General features: G+C 40.3%; 1 protein-coding gene across 6 annotated transcripts in view; it reads left to right on the plus strand.

The window, feature by feature from the left end:
- Positions 1-20,125, plus strand: part of MCCC2 (methylcrotonoyl-CoA carboxylase 2) — an 82,664-nt gene that overhangs the window by 25,708 nt on the left and 36,831 nt on the right. For 5 of the 6 annotated variants that reach the window (XR_004000911.1, XR_004000910.1, XM_030566597.1 and 2 more), the window contains 5 exons: positions 673-800; positions 3,692-3,804; positions 4,650-4,751; positions 11,649-11,762; positions 17,973-18,037. Coding sequence is in view for 4 of the 6 variants with exons in the window: in XM_030566597.1 (XP_030422457.1) it covers positions 673-800; positions 3,692-3,804; positions 4,650-4,751; positions 11,649-11,762; positions 17,973-18,037 (522 nt within the window). In the remaining 2 variants the exon portion in view is untranslated. The remainder of the gene's footprint in view (positions 1-672; positions 801-3,691; positions 3,805-4,649; positions 4,752-11,648; positions 11,763-17,972; positions 18,038-20,125) is intronic. The other variant, XM_030566598.1, reaches the window with a different exon arrangement.

The raw sequence follows: 20,125 nt of genomic DNA on the forward strand, positions 1-20,125 counted from the left end.
GTTTTAAATCCAGCATGTGTGTTATGTTAAAAAAAACACTCTCTCTTTTTGTTAACTTCTTGTGGGTGACCTTATGCTGAAAAGTAACTTCACTGTTGACAGTTTGGGAGCCCTGCATTGTAAACTTTTTTTTGTCATCTTACATACTGCTAATCAAGAGAACAATTGCTTTGCCACATGAACAACAATGAAGATATAAAGTTGTTCCTTTAGTTGATGCAACTGTAGAGAAGCTTGTGGGACTGCTTTATATTTTGACACTGGTCACCTTCTCAGAATACGAATATTGCTTATAGAGAACACAGAAATAGGGATTTTTCGAGAGGGACATGCACATTGCAGCAGTTTTTGAGAGAGTAAGAAAGCGTTAAACAACAAATTGTTTCCTTTTCTATTACAGTTCTGTGCAGCTATGCTCAGTAAAATGGGTGCAGCTTTCTTTAAAACTAGAGATTTCAGATGCTGCTTCATTAATATTGTTTTTTCTAAGAACTTGAAGCAAATGTGACATGAAATCACATGCAGCCTTGAAGAGAGGTATCTAACAGTGGAACAGTTTTAAAACGATAAACGTTTAATGCTGATGGAAATTGTTGCAAATATCATGGTTATAGTGGTAAAGTAGATCAGTTGGGAAATATGTTTGGTTCTCATAAAGTTTCTACTTTTCAGAGTGGAGTGCTTGATTGTTGCTAATGATGCAACTGTCAAAGGTGGTACTTACTATCCAGTCACGGTGAAGAAACATTTACGTGCTCAAGAAATTGCAATGCAAAATCATCTCCCTTGTCTATATTTAGGTAAGTCCCATTACAGAAATAGTAAATGGCTATCGTTAAAGGTCAGGGATTCTAGCTAGAAGACTACATTTTTAATTGGACGCCATCAACGTTCTATCTTGACTTTAATAAGGCTTTTGATGTCTCAAATGACCTTCTCATAAACAAATTAGAGACATATAGCCTAGATGAACCTACTGTAAGGTAGGTGCACAATTAGTTAGAAAACTGTATTCAGAGAGTAGTTATCAGTGGTTCACAATCAAGCTGAAATGGTATGTTAAGTGGAGTACTGCAGGGATTTGTCCTGGATCCAATTCTGTTCATTATCTTTATAAATTATTTGAATAATGGCAGAGAGAGTACATTTATAAATGTGGACAGTACCAGATTGGGAGGGGTTGCAAGCCTTTTGGATGACAGGATTAGAATTCAAATGATCTGGACAAACTGGAGAAATGGACTGAAATAAATAGAATGAAATTCAGTAAGGAGAAATACAAAATACTACACTTGGGAAGGAACGATTGGTTGCACAAATACAAAATGAGAGTGCTGCAGAAAAGGATCTGGGGTTTATAGTGGATATTAAACTAACTATGAATCAACAATATAATACCATTGCAAAAAAAGTGAACATCATTCTGGTATGTACAGTAGAACCTCAGAGTTAGGAACACCACAGGAATGGAGGTTGTTCATAACTCTGAAATGTTCATAACTCTGAAGAGAACTTCATTCTTTCTTTGTTCTTTCAAAAGTTTACAACTGGACATTGACTTAATACAGCTTTGAAACATTACTGTTCAGAAGAAATATGCTGCTTTCCCTTAATTTTTTTAGTAGTTTAACATAGTACTGTACTGTATTTCCTTTTTTCTTTTCTTTTTTTTTTGGTCTCTGCTGCTGCCTGATTGTGTACTTCCAGTTCCAAATGAGGTGTGTGGTTGACTGGTCAGTTTGTAACTATGGTGTTTATAATTCTGAGGTTTTACTGTTTTAGCAGAAGTGTTGTAAGCAAGCCATGAAAAATAATTCTTTCACTCTACTCAGCACTAATGAGGCTTCAGTTGGAGTATTGTGTCTAGTTCTGGGCACCACACTTTGGGAAAGATGTGGACAAATTGGAAAAGAGAGGAGAGGAACAAAAATGATTAAAGGTCTAGAAAACATGACCTATGAGGAAAGACTGAAACAAGTGGACTTATATAATCTTTTAGATGGGAGTATTTCAGTGTTGAAGAATTTATATTAAAGATATACTACGTCACAGCAAACACATTTAGCATGCACATTTAGCACACAGATGAAGAGAAGACGGGGGATATTACCTGCTAAGTCCTCAAGTACGTAAAAGGTTGTTATAAAGAGGACGTTGATAAATTGTTCTCCTTAATCACTGAGGGCAGGACAAGAAGTAATGGGCTTGAATTTTTCTGCAAGGGAGATTTAGGTTAGACATTAGGGAAAACTTCTAACTGTAGGGAACAAATTACCTAGCAATGTTGTGGAATCTCTATGATTGGAGGTTTTTAAGAGCAGGTTAGATGAACAGCTGTCAGGGATGGTCTAGATAATACTTAGACCTGCCTCAGTGCAGAGGACTGGACTAGATGACCTATTGAGGTTCCTTGCAGTCCTAGATTTCTAAGACTGATATACCCCCATATTTGACCAATCACGTGTTTTGGATTTCAGACATGTTTACACATATAGTGCTTTTTGATGATGTGCTTATCTGTTGGTTCCTTTTATAAAGGTAGTAAAGTGAACTAAAGACCCAGAGGAATGGGTTCTTTCATTTTACTACCTGTATAATAGAACAAAACAAAATAGGCCAGTGGGGAAAAGTTGTGTGCACACATCAACAGTAATTCAAGTAATATGTAAAAGACAGGAACTGAAGTCATTTTGTTGTTTTATTATTTCTGTTGCAAGGTTCTCTTAGAAAGTTATTTATATTTTTTGAAATACTCCCATCTAAAAAAGAATAAAAACTCAAACTTCATCTATAGTTTCTGTTAATACCTTTTTACAATTTGACATTTTTCTTTTAGTATATTCCATCTCAGTGCGTTTTACACTGTTTGTCTAATCAGTCAAAAAAGTCAATGGTTGAGTAAATAATTTTTTTAATTTTTAGCATGCTTAGACATTATTTTATTAAATAAGCAAATGTGTGTGCTTAATGTGCTTGCTGTGGTATAGGTAGTATATTTTTAATATAAATTACTCAGTTTAAATTTTTAATAAACAGTATTTGGCTTGTGAACTTTTACTATGAGAACGAATGGGTTGCCAGTGAGCAATTCTGTGTGATCCTATTCTTTGAAATCAAAGGTATGCTCTTCTGTGATTTATTGAGTTATAAACAAAGCATTAGGCTCTTGCAACCACTCATGAAGTGAGGGGTTAAGCAGTGCCTTCCTTAGACTGTCTTTCCTTATATATTGTTTTAATTAACTGTAGTTTTAATTTCTGCAAATACAGTGAATGATACTAGATTGTATATATTTAGGAAGGAAGGAAGTTTATCCTGGAACACAGAAAATTTAATTTTTAATTTCCAGTTTTAAGGCCTATAAGGGAGTGTCTTTTAAAACAAACAGGTGTTTGTCAGATGAGTTTTAAAAGTTTTGTAAAGCCAAGTGTAATTACATCCTTAAATGCAGCTACCATTAGTTTACCTAAAAATGTTTGGTATGCATAACAGCTTCTCATTTGTGGTCATCAATTTTCCTTTAGCAAGTGGAGAAGCCTGGCCTGTTTTTCATGATTAGTATGTTGAGTATAAATTTTTATAAACAGGTGACATTTCAAGTAATTTTTAAATAATATGAAATAATATCTCTGTTTAAAATTGTACAGAGATAAATTGTATGTTAATCTGTTTTTCATTCCACTTGACTTAGTTGACTCAGGAGGAGCAAACTTACCCCGCCAAGCAGAAGTATTTCCAGATCGAGATCACTTTGGTCGCATTTTTTATAATCAAGCACTCATGTCCTCACAAAGAATTCCACAGGTAACTTTTTTAAAGCAAAAATTGCTATCTACTCTGCACGCCTGCTTCTTCTGTCTGGGTTTACGGCTCATCCAGCACCTCAGGTTTTTGGCAGCTTAAAGTTTTGCTGACCTGATGCTTAGTGTGGGGATTTGGAGGCATTGTAAACACCATTACTGTTCACAGAATGGTATCATGATTTACAAATAGGCTGTCTTTCTTCTCAGCCTCAAGGTTAGTGATATGACTTAGCTGCTCCTGGAGTGGGAGAAAAAGAGAAATTGTCAGCCTGGGATGAAGGGGTGAAAGAGAGCTTTAGGATATCATTTGCAACAGTTGATTGCTCTGAATCATTGCTTGAGAGATGGTGATGCATATTTAGCTAAGTGGGGTAGGGGTGTGTGTGTGTATATATATATATATAATTTTTTTACTGCTGTTGACAGAAGTCATTTTCTAATGTATTAATGATTGATAGAATTACTGTTAGTCATAATGTCTCAATTTGAAATGTTTTGGAGGTCTTCATGTTTTAGATACTGATATCACTGGTAACATGAGCACTTAATTCTCTGTATTCATTGCTGCATTCAATATATTGATATCTAGGCGGGAAGGAGGATTAACAAACTTGGCAGAATAGCTCACCTAATTAGAAAAACTGTACACATGGAAATGACAACTGGAATCTTGGGCATATTAGAGGAGTGTGGGGTTTGCTAATTTTTTGCTTTCTGTGGATATTGTTACTAGGTGTTTTTTTCAGGATCCTATTTTTGGTGTATTTTTATTTTGAACCTGGTTTATTAGAATAAATTTTATAGTAGAAAGCACATGGGTTTTTCTCCTTTCTTTGTTTGGCTGAGGCTATGCCTTCTAATCTAGAGGGACAACTTGGTCCAGCTGAAGCCATTTCTGTTTGGATTCTGAGAGAGGCAGAGGGAGACTGGCTGACTGTTCTGATGCAGGTGAGGAAGTTGGAAAAGAACATTTCCTTCTGGCCGGTGGCAGGAAGCGGCCAAAAGTACAACGTTACATTTGCTATTTTCTCTGCTTAACAGTCAGTGTCTCTTTTTATTATGATAAAATAAAAAAAACTTATTTCTCTTTGTAAAACTGGAATACAATTTCCTTGAGAATAGTAAGTTCTTCTCTTATTGAAGATGAGGCCTAGTCCAGCCTTCAGTTCCAGCAGGCATGCGAGTGGGCACAAAACTGATGAACCTGAAGCTTGGCTATGATTTACAATGAAATTAGACCGTAGATAGGAAAAATTGGATTCATTTAAATTTAATTCCTGTTTTAACTTCAGGGTCTGAGAACCTATGAGAAACAATTCTTACATAATATTAGGGGGGGAAATTATGAATCACACTATTCTCTTGTGAACCCATTTCAAACTGAACTTGGAAGATCTCATTCAGCTCTACTATGGCATATTGAGGAATGTCGCCAACTGCTAGTATTGCTTTTAGTAAGTTCTGCTTTCTACTATTTTAGCTTTATTCTTCCTCAGTACTCCTATATATGATTGTTACTGAATGCCTCCTCTATGGAAAACAGGGCAGAGGCAGCCTCTGGCACCCTTTTCTGCTAGGTATAATTGGTGTCCCACCAGTTCAGTGGAATAACATGAGTTAACAGATAGTTACATTGCTGTGGTGCTGAATCAGTGAGTGATTTGTTTGGAAGGAGTTTTAACTAACTTTATTCTCCTCATGGGTTCCTTGTAGTTCTTGAAAGAGACTAGAAGGCTTTAGAGAGCATAGAAAGAATCAACAGCCAGACGAGAGACTGAGAATGCTGTGGAAGTGGTTCCATCCTGTGTAGATGGAGTACTTTGTGTTAAGCTGTGTGTACACTACAGGTGCTATAGTGACATAGCTATGACAACGTAGTTATGCCACAGTAATGCCATAATGTAGACACAGACTATGGCAATGGAAGGAGTTTTTTCGTCGCTATAGGAACTCTGCCTCCTCATGAAGCATTCTTCCATTCCCCTACTTGCTTCTTCATCAGGCATTAGGTGCTCAGGGGTGTGGATCTTTCACACACCTGAGTGTTAAAGCTATGTCGATTTAAGTTGTAAGTGTAGACCAGACCTCAATCAGTAGAAGCCTAGATGATTAGCACCAAAGTGACTCCAGTCATTATCCAGCAGAGGGATTGTAGTCTGAAGGTAGTGACTCAAAATAGGAAAGTTCAAAGCAAGAAAAACAGGGCTGGAGAAATCTTGATTTTTTTTAGCAGGGTCCCTGCTTGTAAAGCATTTTTTTTTTAAATCATGTTCAGTATTTTCCTTAATACTCTGAAGTAATCAAATGTCTAACACTTAAACACATTCAAAATATAATACATTTATAGTGCTATAGTTTTCATCATTTGACCATTATATGGCATCAAAATAGAGGAAATATATTGGGTTTTATATAAGCAAAACACTGACTGCAGGAAAGAAATTACTTTTGGTCAAAACATATCTATCCCTCAGTTTAATATGGCAACAGTGGTAGTTTTCTGAAAGCATTTACAGAGGAAAAGAAAAGTGGAAAACATTTTTACTATAGCTCTTATTAGTTAAGGCTTGTTTTAGATTCTCAATCAAGATCTCTTTGCTTTCCCTGAAAGTTTTTGTTTTTAATCCTTATTTGCAAGGGCAGTTAATTGTGTTTTGAAAATCTATTAATGCATAGCAGTGACTTAGATTATCTTTCTTGTCTGACAAGATGTTTTCTTAGATTTATATTGAGAAACTGTGGTGCTAGATTATTTTTTTTCTTTCTGTTAATCATTTTGACATGGGAGATCGTTGTTCTTAGCTTGCTGCAGAAAATCTGTTGTGTTCTGCAGCAAAAGACTGTTGCTGCAACTGGAGTTTAATCTAATTGGGCAACACTAGAAAAGAATCTTATTCTACTTGACTATTCTTATTTCTCTTTTACTGAAATGAATCTAGAGTGGGTACCAACCTTGATTATACTCCGTTACTAATTAAGATAGAATTTATTTTTGAACGTGTTTTCCACTGTGAGTGCTACTTTCAGCAACCTTGGTTTTTTTTCCATTTAAACATTGTTTCCTCTAAGCTTATAGAAACTTGAATTTTAAAGAATAACTGAAATGTACTAACATCAAGAAATTGAACTATACACCAATGTTGGATGGACCAGTATTAAATGGTGTTACAATAGGTGACAACCTTAGAATCAGCAAATAATCCTGTGGCACCTTATAGACTAAAAGACGTTTTGGAGCATGAGCTTTCGTGGGTAAATACCCACTTTGTCAGATCCATGTAGTGGAAATTTCCAGGGGCAGGTATATATATGCAGGCAAGCTAGAGATAATGAGGTAGTTCAATCAGGGAGAATGAGGCCCTGTTCTAGCAGTTGAGGTGCGAAAACCAAGGGAGGAGAAACTGGTTTTGTAATTGGCAAGCCATTCACAGTCTTTGTTTAAACCTGAGCTGATGGTGTCAAATTTGCAGATGAACTGAAGCTCTGAAGTCTGGTCCTAAAGTTTTTTTGCTGCAGGATGGCCACCTTAAGGTCTACTATAGTGTGGCCAGGGAAGTTGAAGTGTTCTCCTACAGGTTTTAGTATATTGCCATTCCTAATATCTGATTTGTGTCCGTTTATCCTTTTCCATAGTGACTGTCCATTTTGGCCGATGTACATAGCAGAGGGGCATTGCTGGCATGTTAGAATGTTAACCCTAATCCTTTAGTTCGAAAGGTTACTTTTCTCACCTTTGCTATCACAAACTGAAGTACAGCATCAGAGAGATCCAAAGACTGACTAGTGGCATTTTCAGGCGATAAAATAGCAAGTGGTGTCACTCGTTGGCCAGCATCGATCGAAAATATGTTTTAATGAGCTGAGCTTCAAAAACCTGCACTCACCACTCCCAACTGTGACCAGCAGCATGAGAAGAATCCTCAAAGCTATCCAGGAAAAGTGGATTAGGAAAAGTGTCCTTCAGCTCTGCATGATGAATGAATTGGAGAAGTTGGAGGGGAGAGTGCTTGCCATGTGGCAATGTGATGGATGTTGTCCAGTTTGATATAGAGGTCTTTATCAATGACATCTGAAGATTTCCCAGGTTTCAGTGTCTGGTGAAGGTCTGTACAATTGCTAAAGAGTGTTTTTCTGTATGCTGAAAGCTTACTAAGGTTATACAACCCCCCTTGGTCTTTTTGTGCTGCTTCATTTGTCCGAAACTTTCTTTGATGGGCACTGGAGCAGTGTCAATGAGTAAGCAAAAAAAAGCTCCCTCTTGAATTTTTTTTCTTAGCTTCCCAATACCTCATCTTTGCCCTTGAACCAAACTGTCTCTTCTTCCAATGAATATGAGTTTCCTTGAAGACAGGCTCAACTCCTAAGTTTTCCACCATTTCTTTCTCAGCAGTTATGGCATCTTCAAATCTGTGGTCTCTGTAGGCCTCAGCGAAATCAAGGCAGCTTCTCATAGTAGCAGTCTCAATGTCCATCGGCCGAGTTTATAATGCCTTGCTTACAATGTTTCCTGTAACAAGATATTGTGCCAAATCACACTGAGATTAGGAATTTGAAGTCAGTGATCTGGTTTGCCAGGCTTTGCGCCTTGTGTCAGATTCTGGCCTGGCGATTGCGCCAGTTTCATCAGGACATCATAAACCTCAGTCACTTGGTAGCTCGCTGGCCTTATGTTGTCAATGCAGCTTTCCCAGCAAGTATCATTTAGTTGCTTTGCGGTCAGATTTGTAATATTGTCCATGAGGATCTTTCACCTGATAGTTGATGCTGAAAACAGGACATATATCCTTTTGTAGTAATCTGAAGAGAGATACTGAATCTAAAGAAAATGCATTTAACACAACCAGATTAAGGGAATGGCAGCCACAATACATGAAGAAAGCTCTTGGATTCAGCACAAGGATTCTTGCCTGGATACCAGTGTTTCTTCCCTTCATGTTCACACTGTTGTTGTAGCCTTTGGCTGTAGCTTTTATTTTGTTTTCATTTAAAATGTTTATAAATAATTCTATTAAGCCTTTTCTAGTAGAATTGTCCACTGACCTTATGGCAAGGAAGGTGCTTGATAACATAAGGTCAATCAATTAGATTTGAATTGTTTTCTTGCAGTAATGGTCCATAGCTTCTTTACAAACTACTTGACATAGGTGCTCACACATAACATCTTATTTCCCAAGGAGCTCTACCAAACTAAGGAAATTAATGAGATGTTCAGCCTGGTCTGTGTTCTGTTTCAGATATTTTCCCATCAAATTTGCCCCTTGCTGCAAACAAACTAGATTGCAGTTGAGCTTTTCGCTTCCTACATTGAGCTCCTGAAGGCATCTTTTATTTTCTTTAGGGGAAGACAGACAGTATTAGGGAGAGCAAAAGTCTTATGTGGTAAGCATGGCAAAAAAAGTAATAGTATTGCTTTCATGTTGTTGCTTAGATAGGGGTTCGATGGATATCTCTGGCATCTTGTTTAAATATATTCTTTATTAATCACTACTTACATTTTTCAAGTCTTAAAACACAAGTACACTTTCACAGTTATACAATAAAACAAGGTTTGCAATATTGCTGCTAGGCTCTCACTTCACTTCAGTTTGTTCTTATATCTCACTAATTGAGTGGCGATGCCCCTGCCCCTTATATACCTGCGAGGGCATGACTGACAACATTCTAGGAGATTTGAGGAAAATGTAGTTCTCAGATCATCTAGAAGGTTCCATGAGATTCTACAAAGGAATGCGATCAGTTAACTAGCTCTATAGTCTAGCGATTTGTAGATATGTTTTACTTTGGATCCCAGAATTTTGAAATCCCATATTTATGTTGAAAAACGATTAATACAACTTGTATATCAAACACAACAACATCATAAAAAAAAAATTTGTCATTTTGCGCAAAAAAAAAAAAAAAATCCCCGGGCAGGGGGAGATATGGGTGGGGGGAGCGACCATCATAAGTGGTACTCTTAAGGAGTCGTCGTTTAGGCTTGTGGATACCTGATGATGTCTGATAAAATGTGTAAGAGAAGGTCCTATTGATTCATCACTCTGTCCTGGCTGTAATTTGGTGCACAGATGCCAGCTGCTGAAAAAGCTCCTTTTGACTCCATGCTAGGAGGTGTAATGGCATCATTCAGTCCTGTTTCAGGTGCAGGTGAAGCCCCCAGCCATCTGTTTTTGAAGAGTGCATTTGCTTTTTAATAGCAGCCAGTGGCAGATTAGCTACAGGGCCCATGCCAGGCTTGCAGGGTGGAGGAAGCCCCCGTGCTCCCCCCCAGCTTCACTCCCCGACAGTAGTGCCAGGCAGGGCAGCCCCCACACCCCCCGAACGCACTCCCTGGTAGAAGCTGGGGGGCAGCAGGGGAAGCCTCCAGTGCCCCCCATCCCAGGCAGAGGCCAGCAGATGACAGGGGAAGCCCGTGTCTGACCCCGTTCTTCGGCAGAAAAATTAAAATTTGTCTTGAGCCTGGTCCCTTGCAGAAGCGCGGTGGTGGTAGTGAGGTTGCAGGGGAAGCCCCAGCACCAGAACCCCTGCTGTGGCTCGAGGACTAGAGGAGCTCTTGCTACCTGTTGCTGCCTCAGGGCTGAGGGAGCTTTCACACCCTGCTGGGGCTGTGGCAGGAGGACAGAGCTTCTCTGATCTTGGGGCTGCAGTGGGGGGTAGTGGGGGCCAGAAAGTAGCAAACAAGTTGCAGGGCTGCTGGTGGGGGGACAGTAACGGGGGGGACCCTGGGTGGAATGGGGCAAAGCCCCGGGGAAGGGGCAGAAAGAGGTGGGGCTGTGGGTGGGGCCACAGGCAGAGAGGGCAGAACAGGGGCAGGACCACTGGTGGAATGGATTGCGAGGGGACCCGCTACTTGCTCTGGCCAGGAGCCCCAGGAATCAGTAATCCACTGCTGATAGCAGCCATTAAGTTATTGCCAATGTGTAACAGTGGAAGATTGTGTGTTTTCACTTTTTATTAATATTATCCCAATCTCGTTTTGTGGTTCAAACTGTATTTTCAGTAGGTGTGAGAGCAAATAATAATACATTAATACATTGCACTGCCTGGCATTTCTGTGCCTGCATCAGTGTGCCTCAAAAGGATTTACTTTCTTGTGAATCCTTCTTGAAACTGGAGCTGAGAGAAAATTTCACTCTAGTATCACAGGCTGCTTCATTGGTTTTTTATATATATATATACACATTTGGTTTTGGATTTATAACAGTCCACCCCTCACTGTGGTATCTGGGAAAAAGCCAGTTCTTTTAAAAATGCCACTAAATTAACTGTATGTGGTGTAATAATAACTAGACTTTACCTCACCATTAGAAATAAACATGACACTAATACCATATCAGGCAAAAGCCTGAGAAAAGAGGTGTGCTTTATGTTTTGTTACTAAGGTCAACAAATGTAGGCTTTGTTGGTAGACCCGTTGGAGGAGCAAATTAATTCTCACTGAAATTGAGGCACCTCCTCTGAAAATGTCCTGCCGTCAGTCGTCAGACACTTAAACCTAGGGACTTTGTGCTTTGTGTATATCAGCTGATCTCAGCTTTTGACTTCAGTGGAGCTATGCTGATTTTCACCAGCTGAGGATTTGGTTTAAATAATGGGGAAGCCCTCAGATGCTAGGACTATGTGGGTAAGAAACATACCTACAGAGATTCCATGTAGTTTCCAAAGAAATGCTAAAAAAACAAACAAAGCAGAAAAAGGTCTTATCTGTTTGCATAGACGTTAGTGATCTCATGTCAATTCTAGTGAGCGTTTGACAAAATCTGCACAATAGAGATTAGTGTACAGGTGCCTTTGAATTTCAAAGAGTTTAGACTGATTTGATAATCTATATTGCTGTTTTTCCTTCAGATAGCAGTAGTAATGGGATCCTGTACAGCAGGAGGAGCATATGTACCTGCAATGGCTGATGAAAGTATAATAGTTGGCAAGCAGGGAACAATTTTCTTGGGAGGACCTCCATTGGTAAGTAGACACATCTTTTTAGCAACATAATTTAAAACAATTTCTGCCTTTGCGTGTCTGCAAATTGTACAGCTGTACAAGTAACTCAGCCTTTCTCTATGACCAGTTTTGCTCCAAGAAATGAGTAACTATTAATTATTAAGATTACTTTTGACTTTTAAAAATTTAAAATCAAACCTTTTCTTTCTCATACTTATCTGCAGTAGCAGTATAACAAATATATTAATGAGATCACATTAAGCTTTTCATAAGAGAGAAGCAAACTATCCTGGCAAAAGCGCTTTTTGCCAATATAATTGCATCTATTCTAGGGCTTATTCTGGCATAGCAATGTTGGTTAATAAAACAAAAAATAAAAAAAATCACACCCCTAACTGACATAGTTTTGCTGGTATGAATTTTAAGTGTAGGCCAAGCCTTAGGCAGGCAATTCTACTTTAAATTAACTACAGGATGCAATTTAGAAAAAAAGTTAAGATGTGCTATTTGCTGAATGTTAACTGTTAAAAAATCAGTAGAATACAATTAATTAAATAAAGAATTAGGTAGACTCCCCACTTTACAAGAAGCACTGGAAATAGATGACATGCTAAAAACAATAGATAAAATCTTGTCTCCATCAAAGTCAGTGGGACTTTTGCCATGAACTTCAAGGGAGCCAGGATTTAATGTGTAGGACCTTTTAGAACTAAGGGCTTGTCTACATGGGGAAGTTGAGCAGAATAGGTGTTCCATTTGGATGCTGTATTTCAGAATAAAAGTGACTTCATTCTGGAATAATTTGCGTGCTCACAAAGCACATTAATGATTCTGGAATAGTTTATTCCACAATAAACTATATTGTTAAACGCAGTGATGTGATGCAGCACTATACTCTGCTGCAAGATGGTGGAGTGTTTTGGGAACAATCTGAGGGGCTACAGTTTCCTAAAATTAGTAGACACCAAATATCTCTCAAAAGTGCTTGTATGAATGGGGAAATCAGATGTTAACTCTATTGCTGATTACATCACACTACCCAATTCCTAGGTATACAGCGATGGAGGACTCTGGTGAGGGAGTTTGCTTGGGTCAGCCAGTTAGGTCACAGGGAACATATAGCAATATCATTTCTAAGTATAGCTAGATGGAAACAAGATTTATTTTTTTTAAGGAAAATTTTTCACCGATCAGTTGTGCATGATTCCATAACTTTTCTCCTGACAGTGTAAAATTCTGCTACTGGCCATTTTTTCACATTCTATTTTTATTTGAATGGCATTGTTCTTATTCCCACTGTCCACCCTGACATTTGAAGCCATTCCCTTCACCTTAGTTTTATTTAGTCCTATTAATCAGATACTTCAGCATTTTGTAAATTTACTTGACTCCATTTATGGGTAAGTTTATAACTTCTGTGGTGTTCAAAAATAAGCATATATAGTTATTAAACATAGTTCTTTGTGAACTTGATAGTTGCTGAACATTAACAATTCTTTCCAAACCTGTCAGCAGAAACATAATTGAAATGTGTGGGTGGGAGGGAAATGAAGCACAAAATCATGTTGGTGTTTAGCCTAGGAAAGTATTTTCTGTGTTTTTATTTCAATGGAGATTTTCCAGTTTGAAGAAAAGAACAAAGGAACATAAACAAATGTAATAAACAGTAGCAAGTCCTGAATGACGAAACTGTGCCATTTAGTGCTAATTGATTTGTTGTTCATTTCCTTTTAGAATTTCTCAGGCACTAATTATGTCATTTAAAATGCATTAATCCAGTCTTTTTTTCCTTTTTCTACCTTGTGTTAATCCTGTTCACCAGAATGGTAGCTTATTGATTATATGTAAACTGAGAATTTTCCTCAGATTAAGGACTTTTGTGGACACTTATTTTATCTATCTTAGTTAGAAAGATGATTGGGATTTTCTTATGGACAATGGCATAAATGTGAACAGACATGTTACTTGAAAACAGAAATGTCAGCAAGACCTGATGATTCTTTTCAGATACTCCATGTAACCTTTTATTGAGGGAAAAAGCTTAGTGGGATTAAAAAGAATTAGACATTTATGTGTCTAGAGATAACATCCATAATTATATTAGGAAGGATAAATTACTTCAGGGCATAAGCCACCACTGTTTAATGGAAGTGATCAAGAAGCTTCTCTTATTGTCAGGTTATCCCGTAACTATCTACTGTGAGGTTTGTTGCATCTTCCTTTGATGCATCTGGCACTGACCACTGTCAGAGACAACATTCTGGATTACATGGATCACTTTTTGATATAGCATGGCAATTTCTATGTTTGTATTGAATTAACAATTATATTATAATATATAAAATTCAGGTCCAAAATCTTTTATTTTCTTTTTTCACACTCTAGTTTTCCATAATGATCAGTATAATTATAAATACCTAAATGAACTAAACACTTCCTTAAAACATTAAGTTTTAGATTATTCTCAGCCCCTTCTATGTCAGATGGTCTGCACAGTGGGCTGTTCTTCGTCTCCATGGCAACTAGGGCACACCAAATCTTTACTCGAGCCTGTGCTTAGGACTACCCCTCAGAAAGAACTGTCCAGAATTCTCTGCCTCTAAGCAGCATACATGGTAGACTCTAAGTCTTTCTTTGGAGTGGACCTTTGACAATATTTGTAAAATACTTTTAACTAGTTCTCTCTGTTTCTTTTTTGACTTTGAGGGTCATCTCAAAATTGCTAAACTAAAAATGTGTATCTTTTGGCTTTCTGAGGAGGATTTGAAGGACAGCACCTCCCCTCCCCTCTCATTCACAAAAAACAAATGGGTTGTAGGGAAACCTGCTCCCGGCTGGCGTGTGCAAGGTACATGCTTAGGTGGTCAAGCGGGCCACAGAGATACTAACTCCCAGTCGCCATGTGGGTGAGGTCGATGACAAGACAGGCAGGCTGCAGGGAACCAGGCTCCCAGCCAGAGAATGAGCAAGGTCCATGGCAAGAGTCAGGCAGGTTACAGGGAATGTCCTTTTACTGAGATCATGCCAGAAACAGTAGTATAGAGACAGGTGTCTGATTTTTGGAGCCCTCCTGAATTTTGGGGAAGGCAAGATCCCCGACAGCAACCAAGAGTAAAAGATTCCTGCCCACAGCCAGCGCCAGCAAGGTCTGTGATCAGATGGTTGAAAAGGTCATAAGCATCCCCCCTTCCGACAAACCATTTTACCTGCAAGGCCTCCACTGCTATGATGGGGCCTTTCTGATACTGATGAGTTATTTGTCACCAGTGACTCTGGCTCACTTCTCATTCTGTGCAGATGTCCCCAGTCAGTCCAGACCCAGCAGTAGGGAGCATGGGGCTAAATGATTCAGATCTCCTTCCCTAGGAGATGTACCTACCTCCTTTCCCCTTCCAGCCTCCAGGGGTCCTATAGAAGACCATAAAGGCTCAGGTCCTCAAAGGTATTAAAGTTCCTAACTTATTGAAATCAGTAGAGGTTAAGAGCCTAAACACCTTTGAGGATCTGGGCCAAAGTGCTACTACTGAAAAGGAGAGTCTGCAGACAAATATCGTGTATTCTCCATAGGGAGATGTACAAGATATTTGTCTGCAGGCTCTCTTTTCAGTCTCCCTGGTAACATGCTCTTCCCCTCACAGGGTTTGGCCCAGGGACTGGTGAAGGAAATTACCCCCAAAAGGGGCAGCGTAAAGTCTTAAAACCTCTCCTGTGAGATTCTGCCCTTTAGATTCTGCCCTTTAGATCCTCTAAAGAGGAGAACTTGGTAAAGCTGGGGCTTTCAATGAGATAGCTCAGACTCTCAGCTAAACTTCCCAGAATTAAGCCTCTTGGAGACCTACTGAAAATATGATTGGGGAGAGTCGCCCAGAAATACTTTAGTTTTTGCTATAGTAAGAAGTACTTTCAATACAGAACGCTCCTTTTTTGGACTCATAAATTCTACATGATTAATTCGCAAATGCCGTATGATCCCTCCCTTCAAGTGAAAGTCTAACCTTATCTGACAACCTTCTCGTCACAGTAACATCGATATATATTTTAGCAAACAGCATAGAACCTTTTTCACCATGAGACTCCATGACTCCAACCTCACAGCAGGAATGAACTTTACTTAGAGGTAACCCTCAGGAAAATACATTTCAAAGGGTGCCTGGAGTATAAAGGGAGGGGCAAAACCACCTCAAGGTCTCTCTCTCTCTCTCACCCACCTAAGAAGACAAAGGAAGTAGCCATTTGACTTTGGGAGAGATCCTGACCTGAAATTTGTTCAGTCCTGTTGCTGTGAGCATGTGGTAATTGATCTTGAACCAAGTCTAGTTTAAGTTTTAGCACTAGAAAGCATTTTATCTTGTAATCATTTCTGACTTTAATGCCTTGTCCTTGTAGTCACTTAAAATCTCTTTGTGGTTAAATAAACTTGGTTTATTCTTTAATCAAACTAATCCAGTTTTACATTCAAACTTTAAATTAGCAAACTGTTGGATATTGTTCTCTCACAGGAGCAATGGACCTACAATATCAGGACTGTCCAGGAAGGGGCTGGACAGTGCAGAAGACACATATTGAGGGACAACTTGGGACTAGGGGTGTGTTGGGTCACCCTGCAGGTAGTATCCAAGGCTGCTGAGATCAGTGTTGTTGCCAGGCTGCAGCTATATGCAGACACTTAGGGTATGACCTGCATGCTGTTTGTGAGGAACTCAGGTTGAGAGCTACAGCAGCAAATCATTGTGATGCTCCCCAAGTTTCACAGCAGGTGCTGACACAACCCCTTACTGGTCTAAATTGCACCCCAAATGTGATACAGGGATTTTTCCTGAACCAAAATCCAGTGCTGCCTAACTCATCAGCTGGGAAGCTGAAAGGAAAGAAGTAGAGTCACACATTCTAAGAAGGTGATAAACTCCCTCCTAGCATTTCAGAGGAAATTCACAGATGATGTCTATATATCACTTGAGGTTTAGGGGGATATTACAATGAACACACATCAAGGCAAAATCCATTGAAGCAAAGGACGATCTAGTGTTTTTACAAGTTAGCCTGACTGTGGGGCCCAGGGCCAAAACTTCTTGGAAAGATAAGTCATCAGTTACCTGCACATTGCACTGTAAGAAATCTGTCCATCACATAACAGATTTCTTATCAGTTCTCTGGCAATGTGCAGATTCTTGTCATAATCTCAGTCTGTGATACCAATAAAACCACTTTTCAGTTTCATAGCTAGTAGGTATCTTCCTATTCTCACTGAAAGTATCTTCCCACACTCTACGTCTTTGTCCAATGAGGTGTCAGAGCTTGGTGTGTGGCAGTGAAACTTTAGTTGCATATTCTATCAAACATTTTATGAACTAGCCAGGTGTCCATCCCCAACATCACCATAGTCTTCCTCATGTAATAGGTTACTTCACACCTTCTAGTTGTTTTTAGGAAGATCACACTTAATTCGATAGTATTCCTTTATGAAGGTGCTCTTTTTAGAAAGGGTTTCTTGTTAAATTATTTTCTAGGTGTGAGACAAGACTCAGTAATGCATGATTGTTTTGAGCTTAATAATAGAATAACTAAATTAAACATTTGAAATTTGTAAAAGAGTTTGTCAAGAAAATAACTGAATATTAGAGTAGATTTTGAATCCGAAAATATATAAGCTAGTACCATGTGCAAGTAGCGAAATGGTTTGTCTAATGAAAAAGGAATTATTTAATTTTGGCATTGGTATCTTCCAGAAACTGAGTGCAAGCCTGACATTTGTGGTTCTTACTTCGAACGTTTATGGATACAGCAGAGCATCCCATTTGACATTAACTTATTAGCTTTGTGAAAAAGAGCAGAATACCTATAGCTAGATTAAAACCATCACCTAATGCATACCTTGTAAAAGTTATTACTCATCAATAGAGTATTAGCGTAAACCATTTTTAATCTAAAAAATAATGGTCAGGTAACACATATACCCACACACATTAGTATAGGAAATTGCTTTGTGGATATAGAACTTAAGTGTAAATGCTGAATAACGAAGGTATGAATTCCAGGAAATTTGGGTAATTTAAAAAAGATCACCTTAGCACATTTTAAATACTATAGTGGGAAAATATTGCGGAAACATGACTGAGTCTAATTAGTGAAGAAACATTTGGAGAGGAACTTTTTTTATTACTAAACTTTTCTAAACATTCATGTGAAGTAAGTGCAAACTCTTTCCCTGATTCTGCTGTTTATATACCATAGGTTAAAGCGGCAACTGGTGAGGAGGTATCAGCGGAGGATCTTGGAGGTGCTGATCTTCACTGCCGGTAAAATAAACAAACCTCTCAGGGCTTGTCATTTTCCACACACCCCCTTTAGTTTTTAATGGGACTAAAAATGAACTGATCAAAAGATTTTCTGTAGCAGGTTGGTCAACCTCGTTTAGTATCCTAGTCCAGCAATGACCAGTAACTAATTCTTTGAGTGCTTATTCATGTCCATTCCAGTCAGGTGTGTGCGCATGCACGGTAGCCGGAAGATTTTTCCCATAGCAGCCTCTGTTGGGTTGGCCTGGGCATCCCTGGAGTTGTGCATGGTGCTCAGTATAGAGCCCTGCTAACCCGCCGTCCCTTCAGTTCCTTCTTACCACCAGTGACGGTTAGCTGGAATGTCCCATAGCACTTGCTTAGCAAGTGCCTTTATCTCTGTTTTTTCGTGTATAGTTCTCTATAGTTAGTTGTATTATAATTAAAGTTAGTTGGGGGTTCCCTCCCTTCCAACTCCCCGGAACTGGGGTATCCCATGGTCCCTGGGTTTCAAAATGTGTGAGGTTTGCGCTAAGCGCATGCCAAAGAGTGACCCCACACTTCTTGTCCAAGGCGCCTAAGGTAAGGTCACCAAAAGGACTGGTATAGGATCTGCCTCGAGTTCCCTCCCAGAACTATTAAAGAAAGGGAACAGCAGCTTAAGGTTCTCCTAATGGCGGCAGCTCTTCACCCCTACTCAAACCCCGGGTCAGGGGACCCCACACACAGCAAGTTGGCGCAGAGTGCCCCGGCACCATCATCCCGGGGCAAAAAGGATGACTCCTGAGACTGGCAGGGCTCCTCCCGCAGCCAATCGGCCAGGCACCAGTCTCAGTCTCTAGTACCACAGAAGAGGAACAAGCCAGAGAGAGAGCGTTCTTCCACAGGCTAAGTCTAAGGAGCGAACGGCTGTGAGACCCCAGTTGGGCCACAGCACTAGGTCCCTGGGCAGGGCTGCATTGACTCCTGCGCAGGCGAGGCAGTTGAGTCTGGGCTGATTGTGATCACTGGACTCTACTGACCAGCAACTGCTGCTCCCCTTGACACCGGAGGCTTTCGAAGCAGCTCAAGACTTGCTGCATCTCACAGCACCGTTCTCGCCCCCTAGCACAGAGGTGGCTCCGACCTCTGGTATAATCAAGAAGGAAGCCGGCGATGATGTCCCGGCGCTCTCCTCCTCCATGGCACCCTCTGGCACCGACACTTCTGGAGAGAGAATCCAGTCAGTCCTCGAGCTCCCGACGCTCTTTGCCCTGAAGCACGACTCCTCCGTGGTCTTTGTTTTCGGAGACCTTGGAGTCGGAGTCAGATACCTACCGTTCCGATAAGAGCAGGAGCAGGAGGTCCAGGTCACAGCGGGACAAACGGGTTTACCCGGTGCCGTGGCCACCGCAGTGGCAGAATCCCTCTCAGTAGCCCTTCTGGACTCCCTGGGCCTTTCACCAGAGCCAGGGAAGAAACCAACGGTCCTGTTCAGCGGCGATTTCAGTGGCTTCGGCCACCTTTATCCCACCTACTGAGCGACCAGCCACTGAACCACTGCCACCGACATTGACACCATTGGCTGCAGCACCGTCGCCGGCTTCGGCACCAACCATGGCTTCGGCGCCAACATCAGCACCGGCCTCAACAGCAGCTCCATTGCCACCAGCAGTGCCAACAGCGACCCCGGCACTGATGGCACCACTAGGGGCGCCGCCGATGCTGACACGGCACCAAGTTCAGTGCTGACAGCCCCATGACCAGGCACGGCACTGTCCGTATCTGCTCCTGCACTGGATCCCCGAAAATCACGGGAACCATTGGGTGCCGATGGAAGGGAGCAGCTGTCATTATTTGGGGCTTCCTCCTCGTCATTGCTGGAGGATGCACTGGCTGGTACCGCCATAGTCCCGGCGCCTGAGGACAATCGGGTGTTGCAAAACTTGCTACACCGTGTGGCCCAGGGTTTGGGCATCAAGGCAGAGGAGGTAATAGAGGACTCTGATCCCATGGTGGATATCCTCGCGCCCTCTGGACTTTCCTGTATTGCCCTACTGCTCATAAAAACTCTCGCAAGCACCACCAAAACCCCGTTGCAGACCCTAGCCTCTGCCACCCACTGCTAAG

This window comes from Gopherus evgoodei, chromosome 6 (genome assembly GCF_007399415.2).
Source record: "Gopherus evgoodei ecotype Sinaloan lineage chromosome 6, rGopEvg1_v1.p, whole genome shotgun sequence".
Classification (NCBI taxonomy): Eukaryota; Metazoa; Chordata; order Testudines; family Testudinidae; genus Gopherus; species Gopherus evgoodei.